The sequence below is a fragment of the Portunus trituberculatus genome, chromosome 41, assembly GCF_017591435.1.
Source record: "Portunus trituberculatus isolate SZX2019 chromosome 41, ASM1759143v1, whole genome shotgun sequence".
Classification (NCBI taxonomy): Eukaryota; Metazoa; Arthropoda; class Malacostraca; order Decapoda; family Portunidae; genus Portunus; species Portunus trituberculatus.
In genome coordinates, this window is record NC_059295.1 from 37,036,611 (window position 1) to 37,045,538 (window position 8,928).

The 8,928-nt window shown below is 37.1% G+C and overlaps 1 protein-coding gene across 7 annotated transcripts in view; it reads right to left on the bottom strand.

Annotated features, from left to right (window-relative positions):
- LOC123517119 (multidrug resistance-associated protein 5-like) overlaps positions 1-8,928 on the bottom strand; it is a 124,062-nt gene that overhangs the window by 113,387 nt on the left and 1,747 nt on the right. For 6 of the 7 annotated variants that reach the window (XM_045277035.1, XM_045277034.1, XM_045277030.1 and 3 more), the window contains exons 2-5: positions 7,185-7,400; positions 5,393-5,569; positions 4,678-4,836; positions 304-451 (exon numbers count right to left, since the gene is read on the bottom strand). In XM_045277035.1, the coding sequence (XP_045132970.1) occupies positions 304-451; positions 4,678-4,836; positions 5,393-5,569; positions 7,185-7,390 (690 nt within the window). In that variant the 5' untranslated portion in view covers positions 7,391-7,400. Of the gene's footprint in view, positions 1-303; positions 452-4,677; positions 4,837-5,392; positions 5,570-7,184; positions 7,401-8,928 lie in introns of those variants that run through there. The other variant, XM_045277036.1, reaches the window with a different exon arrangement.

Here is an 8,928-nt window from a genome sequence, read left to right on the forward strand (position 1 = left end):
AGAGAGAGAGAGAGAGAGAGAGAGAGAGAGAGAGAGAGAGAGAGAGAGAGAGAGAGAGAGAGAGAGAGAGAGAGAGAGAGAGAAAGAACCAGGAAAGGAAACTGCATCATCCATACTCTCTCCCTTTCTAAGGAGATGGATAGGGGAATAAGGAGGACAAGGATAGAACCACAGGGTGAGGACTGGCCAAGGGCAACAAAAATATAAAGAAAAAAGGTTCACTCATGATGGATTAATCATATCATTATCAAGAAGGTAGAACAATCTAATCTACAGAGTTTCAACACAAAACATTATACTTACAGGCCCAATAAAGCCTAGAATGATGGTCAGGGAGAATATGACAATTCCAAAGAGAAATCTTGTCCTATAAAACTGCCACAACACATACTGAAGAGAAGCAGCATCTTTACCCTTCTTCTTCACCTCTGCATTCCACAATATTTCTAATCTGCAAAGTAGTAGTAGTAGTAGTAGTAGTAGTAGTAGTAGTAGTAGTAGTAGTAGTAGTAGTAGTAGTAGTAGTAGTAGTAGTAGTAGTAGTAGTAGTAGTAGTAGTAGTAGTAGTAGTAGTAGTAGTAGTAGTAGTAGTAGTAGTAGTAGTAGTACATAACAACATAAGAAAAGAGGGAAGCTGTAAGAGGCCGCCAGGCCTATACGAGGCAGTCTACGTGTGTTTAAGCTATCTAATTCCATTTATCATCCCCATCCATGAACTTATCTAAAATTCTTTTAAAGCTCCCTATTGACTCAGCTTTGACTACATGACCACTGAGACCATTCCACTCATAAACCACTCTGTTTGAAAACCAGTTTCTTCCCATTTCTTTCCTAAATTTTTCAAGTTTAAAGCCAATATTTCTGGTTCTGTCCCCGCTACTGATCCTAAGAACTACATTCATGTCCCCTTTGTTAAAACCCTTATACCACTTAAATACTTCTATCTGGTCTCCTCTTAACCTACGTCTTTCTAAGGAATGTAGATTGAGTTTTTTCAGTCTCTCTTCATAAGGAATATCCCTCACTCCCTGTATCTTTTTAGTCATCCTCCTTTGCACTGACTCCAACAGAGCTATATCCTTCCTAAAATGTGGGGACCAGAATTGTACTGCATAGTCAAGATGTGGCCTGAACAGCGCCAAGTATAATTTTAGTGTTACTTCAAGACTCCTGCTTTTAACACTTCTAAAAATGAATCCCTATTTGCCTTATTCCTGGCCTCAATACATTGCTTCCTTGTACCGAGATCGGAGCTAACTATGACTCCTAAATCTTTCTCATACTTGAAACTTTCTAATGCCACATTATCTATCGTGTACCTATTGCTTGGATTATCTCTACCTACGCTCAGTACCCTGCACTTGTTAATATTGAACTGCATTTGCCATTTATCTGTCCATTCTTTCATCCTATCCAAGTCTGCCTGCACAGCCATGGCATTCAAATCGGACCTAATTAATCTACCTATCTTTGTGTCATCTGCAAATTTACTAATGTCATTATTAATTCCACTACCCAAGTCATTGATATATATTAGGATTAATAATGGCCCTAAAACTGAGCCCTGTGGCATCCCACTAACTACTTCTCCCCACTCGGAATTAAATCCATTAATTACTACCCTTTGTCGCCTGTCATCTAACCATGCTTTAATCCAGCCTAATATTCTACCATCTATACCGTGTGCTTTAACCTTTTTTAAGAGCCTCTGGTGAGGTACCTTGTCAAAGGCTTTACTGAAAGCTAAATATAGAATGTCATAATTATTGCCCTTATCTGCCACCTTATAAACCTTACTATAAAAGCTCAACAAGTTTGTGAGACACGACTTTCCCTTCATAAATCCATGTTGTGTTTGATTTATCAATCCGTGTTTGTCTAGGTGTTCCCTAATGTTTTTTGCTATTATTGATTCCATTAATTTACCCACAATTGAAGTTAAGCTGACAGGCCTGTAATTAGATGCTAGGGTTTTATCTCCCTTCTTAAATATGCTTAAATATGGGAACCACATTAGCTTCTCTCCACATCATCGGTACCTCACCTGACTCCAGTGACATCCTAAAAAGTACCGCTAGGCCAGTGCTATTCAACCTGGGTGGACAGTCCACCTTATAGTGGACGAGATTAAGTGAGGGGTGGACAGCTGTCTCTCTTTCTCTCCTATATTTCTTAAAATACATACTACAAATACATATTTACCTATTGTAACATCAAAGTTGCCACCTCGCCTACTCTCAAGACCCCAATAGTACAACCACGCGAGAAATGAGATATGAAACATAGATTTTAAATATTAAAAATGTGAGATTTCTAATGAAACTTTTTCAAGGTGGGGTGGACATCTACTTAATCACGACATTAAAAAAGGTTGAAGACCAGTGCGCTAGGCTAAAGGCACGCTGACGATTTCCTTGCATTCCTTTAGAACCCTTGGATATACTTCATCAGGTCCTGGTGACCTGAATTTCTTTAGTTAATCTATTTCCTGTTCTACCACCACCTTAGTTGTATGAATATCTGTCAGCTTTTCACTATCCTCTGCCCTAAATATCTGTTCGCTATCTGGGATTTCCTGTGTGTTCTCCTGGGTGAAGACAGTTAAAAATACTTCATAATTCTAATAATCTCTTCTGCAGAACTAACCATCTCCCCATTTACTGTCCTTAAGGGACATATTTCTTCTCTACTTTTCATCTTGTATAACTGAAAAAATCCCTTGGGGTCCATCTTTGCTTGGCTGGCTACCCTCAACTCATATTCACTTTTTGCTTTCCTTATTAACCTCTTAACTGTTCTTACTAATTCATGGTATAGTGGCCTTAAAGCCTCATCTCCTGCCTTTAGCCTCTTATATGTATTCCTTTTTTGCCCTATGCATGGCTTTAATCTGTCTTTCATCCACTTCGGGTCATTGCTTTGCATTTTATTGTTTTATATGGAAGGTTAGCTATCTGACCCTCATGTATTTTATTTAGAAAGTCGGTATAGATCTCACCAACCCTCTGCTGACCGGGATTCCTCCCATGTTCTAATCCAGCTCCCCCCCCCCACCTCACTATCTATCTGTCCCGCTCCAACTTCACACCTCATCCCCCTTCTCTACTCTTGCCTTCCTTCTACCTGACTATCTCTCCCTTCCTCTTGCCAAGCAACTCCTTGTAAAAATTCCCTTAAGCCCTTGAAATCAGCCTTCCTGAAGTCAGGTACTTTCCTATTGTTCATTTTTCTAAAAGTTTCATGCCATTTCAATGTATACCGTATTTCTTTGTGATCGCTGTTACCTAGCTGGCCACCAACCTCCACCTGCGTAACTGCCTTCTCCCTGTTTGTCAGAATTAAATCTAGAATATTATTTCCCCGTGTGGGTAGTTGGAAATCCTTTATCTGAAATTCTGAGACTGGTGCAAAGGAAAGAATAAAGACTAAATGACAAGAAGTTTAATAGAGTGTATGAAAGAATAAAATAGAGTATGAATCAGACAAGAAGTAATAAAATATCAAACAAGGGTAAATGAATGTCAAGTTGCCTTTACAAGATAAAGTTGCTAACTTCATAAGTGCTAGTTTCTAAATACAGGCAACCCCCCCTTAACGAAGGTTCACACAATGAAATTTCGCTACAATGAACATTTCCTTTTACTACCATCTGCTCGTATAACGAACACCAAACTCACTTTAACAAAATTTTATCCAGGTAATTTTTTCCAAGTTTGAAAGGCCCGCCGTATCACACAAGCCGACAGGCTTTTGAATACACTAGCATCTCTCGTGGACAAAACATGCATCACTCACTCCCCTACCCTTCCACACTCTCAGCTCAAAACAATAACAGTGTCCAGCAGCAGCTCGTCTTCCCTCACTCAACAAGCCACCAAAACGCTCTGCAACCACCCCTGCAATGTTGCCTAGCATTGCTAAGATGACCAGGAAGTCTCCTACTCTCGAAGTGAAGCTGGATATCATTCACAGACACGAGAGAGGCCAGAAAACTAACAGCATTGCCCGTCTCCATCTTGACTCCATCTACTGCCTCTACTATTTTCAAGTCAGCAGACTCTATAAAGAAGACTGGTGAGACTATATCTTCCCTACAAGCTAAAAGAACCACCTGAACTCGTGACTCTGTAATGGATAAAATGGAAAGCCTTGTGGAAATGTGGTACATAAGTTTTGTATGCGGTACAATGATGCGCCATTTGTTTACATTCCATAGGTTGCCAGCTAGCGTATTTCCCGCTCCACTCTCCCTCCCTTCATAAATTTAAGATCATCAACATTTATAAAGTTACTTACATACATACATTAGTGTATATTATAATGACTTTATCTTAAATTAAACTGCTTAAATGTTTAACTTCATAATTTTTACTTTCATTAAACGTTTTACTGTATTATGATGCACTCGCTTTGTTTACTCTCAATGGAAGTTCAAGTCAGGGGTCAAACTTGTTATAATTGGTTCGCTTAACGAAAATTCGCTTAACGAACGTTTTTTTAGGAACGTAACCCATTCGTTAAGCGGGGGTTGCCTGTATGTACTTCTTAAGAGAGTATTGCAACAAAACCTTCCAAACTAAAAACCTATACTCATTTAAAAGGAAAATCTCTCAGAAAAATGGCAGAGGCACATATGTCTGGTCTGTAATAACAAGCAAATACAACTTTCTCTCTTACCTATCAGTATTGTATTCACACATGTCGTACTTTGAGCAGAGAGGCACATCATCATCTTTGAGTCCTGTCTTGTAGGCTTTCCACATCATATTTGTAATCCATGAGATGGTGATGAAGCTGTACAAGCCTGCTCCATCCACAGGCATTTCATCTCTTACTCTAAAAAATAAGAGTATACTATTGGAAAAAAACAGATGCTACTGGAAGAAAAGGATGGCAAACTGCAAATGGGAAAGAAAGTGCTCAAAATTTAAGAGTGATTATACTGAAGTGCACATGGATGAAGTTTATGAATAGTAATAATGAAAAGTCTTTTGCTAAGACTATCACTTAAGGCATTTCTACAAAACTGTAATGAAATCAGACATGTAAACAAATAATAGATAAACAAAGAGACAGATTTACAAGTAGTAAAGTGCAACTTTTCAGGAAATGAGAAAATAAGATGACCAAGTGATTGTAGAATGTTTTCAACATATGAATTTGATCATACAAATATATATACTCATACCTCAGTACTACAAACTAAAAGAAGGAAACATTGCTCCAATGAAGCCAATAGTCTGTATGTAGGGATACTAGGATTAGGTTACCTTACGGGTTGCTCATTTCATCCATACTAAAGTAATTAGTAAATTAATTATTAATTAATAAACTAATAATAGATTACTTATAAATCAGTATTTTCTAATCAAAATATTGAAATCCAACATACGTTGATGATTTTCTGATAGGTATGAAATGCTTCAATGAAGGCTTGTAGCGGTGCAGAGATGTGCCTGGCATGTACTTAACGGCCACATCACTGTACCGTTCATGACGCAGGTCCTTGGCAATGGCAGATTCATTAAGTGAAAATCCTCTCTCCAATGTACATTCCATTCCCATATATCTGAAATTACCAACAACTTTGATTTCATCACAAAAATATACAGTGAAAGAAGGCAGTGCTTTCTGCGATACACTACTGAAGCCAGGCAGAGGCACCTGCCCTGTGCATTACAGATTCCGATTCCTTTGGAAAAATTAAATCTAGTTGAAACAGTGCAAAATACAAAGTTTGCACAGTAAATTATGAATGATCTTAAATACTAATATCAAGAGAGCCACAGGATCTTCAACAGACTAATACTAACATTATTTATAAGTTAAATTATGGTCTTATGCACTGTCTCTTCTCCAAATAATATATTACTACATATGAAATATCTATAAAACTGTGGAAATATTATGATGAGTCATAGAGCGTGGTGAAGGAATCACAGGCTGGTAGGGCAAACACTTTATTCTCAACTAATTTCACCCACTGGGTTCCTGAAGAAGCCCTATGGGCAAAATTAGTCAAGAATAAAATGTTCGCCTACCAGTTCATGATTCCTTTACTACACTCCACATTTATAGAACTATAAATTAGCTACAATAAATGACAGCTTTTATTTAAACTTTTAATACTTACAATAAAGTAACTATATTTAAGAGCTAGATTATTGTATGGCAACCAAATAAATTATGAGTTCTAAATTTTGTTTGAAAATAATTGGTAGAATGGGATAATGGCAGAGATTCTGGAACATATTTCCTAAATAATTATCCAATCCATGTGAAAGACTCTGCTTCTGCCTTAGGAGTAATGATTGATACCTCTTTAAAATTCCATTAGCATATTTCCAACAATACCCAAAAGGCAAACAGTATTTATAATAATCCCCTAAAGAGTAAGGTATGCAGGGAGTCTTCTTTCATTATTACATTATTTATATCATATATCCATCCCATACTTGAATATTCTTCAACATTATAGTGTCTCAGCTATGTTGGGGACTTTAAAAAGTTAAAGGTTGTTCAGCGGCATTGGACAAAAACCGCTGTAGGGCTTGAGCATATAAACTATGGTTCTCAACTGAAAGCTTTGAATTTGTTCTCTGTCAGAGGTAGATTGCAACATCATGATATGATAAAATATTAGAAGATCCTTCATAATGAGACCTTCTTGGAACCTGATGATTTCTTTATACTCTCTCCAATTACTATTACCTGGGGGCATCATTTAAAACTTGCCCATGTCTGAACCTCACATGAGATTAGAAAACACTTTTCAGTATGTGTGGCATCTCTTAGTGGAATTCCTTTCCTGAGTCTGTGGTGTCAATAACTAACATTAATTCTTTCAAATCTGCCCTACCATGTTATTTTGGGGAACTTTTATATCAATTTAAATAGCATGTCTGTATTTCATGATGGATATGATGCAACATCCAGCTATTATTTGAGGTATATTTTCTGTCCACTAACTAACTACGTATATTATGGATTAGCTGGCACATCAGGAGGATGTGGATTTCCACCCTCTAAAATAACCTCTGTCACTTGTTGTTGGGGACTGAGAAGTCCACTAGGTAAGAAGACCAAGTATGAAATAGATTTGTTAAAAAGGAGAGTGTTTAGTAACCAAAGTTTTACAGTACTTCAATCATGTTTGTCAAAGTTTTCAATAAAATTTCACTTACCCTTCATCAAGTGCATCATCAATTTCTAAATCAATTTCATCATCATTTTCTTCTGCAACATCTGTCTGAAGATTGAACCCAACTGACTTGAGAGGGGATGCATTTGAAGCACAATCTGACTGATCCAACAGTGTGTCTTCTTCATTATCAGCATTATTTCCTTCCTTGACTAAAGTGCTGGCATCTTGTGATTCATTTTCTGCCATGATGTTGGTCCTGAAAAAAGCAAATAAAATTACATAATGAATTCATACAACATTGAGTCACTAACATGCAAGTATTAGAAGACTTTCAGGAATTTCTCAATATGTCCTACAAAAAATTCAGTATATCAGTAGCAGGCAATGTTAATGTAGGGATCACAGACTTCATAAGGAATACAGCAAAGTGGTGAAGAGTGCATGCTTTGAAAATTACTTATGAGAGGGAACATGTGATTAAACATGATAGAAGGTGGATAGAAAGCAAATTATGTGAGAAGGATGTGTTATGAGCATCTGAGGAAATGGAATGATTTGTGGTGTATACTGGAAAGGCTGAAAAGAAAAACACCAAGATAGTCTGGCCACACTGACAGGATGATAAATGGAAAAGATCACATATATAAACTGGGTGTTGAATGAAGCTGAATACTTTGCAAAACTAAGTGGAATTGTTTGGATAGAGATAGAGTCGTTGCTGGGTAATAATACCCAAGAGTCAATCATAAACATGGAACTTCATGGAAAAACTTCACCATGTTCCTAATCCTAGAACTACATCGCTGGGTCTGCATGGAGCCACATTGATTTGATTTGTATATTCCTCCTCTTATTTCACAGCATTGGCATTGTTTCAATGGCTGACTGTCATGAACTCATTTGTCTCTTGGTATTGAAGTTGTGAGATTGTGCTTTGTCCTCCACATGCTAGTCAAGATGCATTGGTAAGCCCAGTGACTACAGGTGGACCCCATAAATTCCATTCCTTGGATTTTAATCATAACATATACATAAAAAAGTCATCATTACAGTATCTTTGTTTACCATGATTCAGGCCACCAACTATAAACCAAGTTTAAATGATTAGCAGGCTATGAAACTTTTATGAAAAGGCTTTTTTTTGTTATCTTCATGTGACTACTCCTTTTTCAGATAAGTGTGCTGCAAAAAATAGAAAATATGCCACATTGTATTTAACTGCGCAATTAATTAATCTCCAAAAGTTTTACAGAAGATAGTGTATTAGATTTATTTCATGATATCACCATTGAGCCTGTTTATGTCATTGAAGGCGAACACAGCTCTTGATGGCCTGCCTCCATCCCTCCTAACTAAGTTGCATGAGGATGTGCTGAACAGCATAATTGATATCAATGAGACAATGAAATATACTGCAACCCCACAGAAAAAAAAAATACTCTAAGAGAATGCACACTTGTTAACATGTACCAGGTGTATCTGTGACTTTGTACATAGTAATATTCCCTAGATAACGTATAGATAATCAGTCACTTGCATATGATCCAGGCACACCATCACTGGTGACTTTCAAGGGATTTGACAATCATTTTCAGGAATTTCAGCTATTCATGAAGGAAGAATCATAGTTTTCTATATTTTTCTGTCAAAATGTTTGGTGAAACTTTATAATCCAACCCTATCAGATAGATACAAGCACGTAACTGACATAATCATGTAGACAGGTTGGTAAAGAGTTTGTTGGGCACATATGTAGTATGGTTGTAATAGCACTTGAGTGTGTG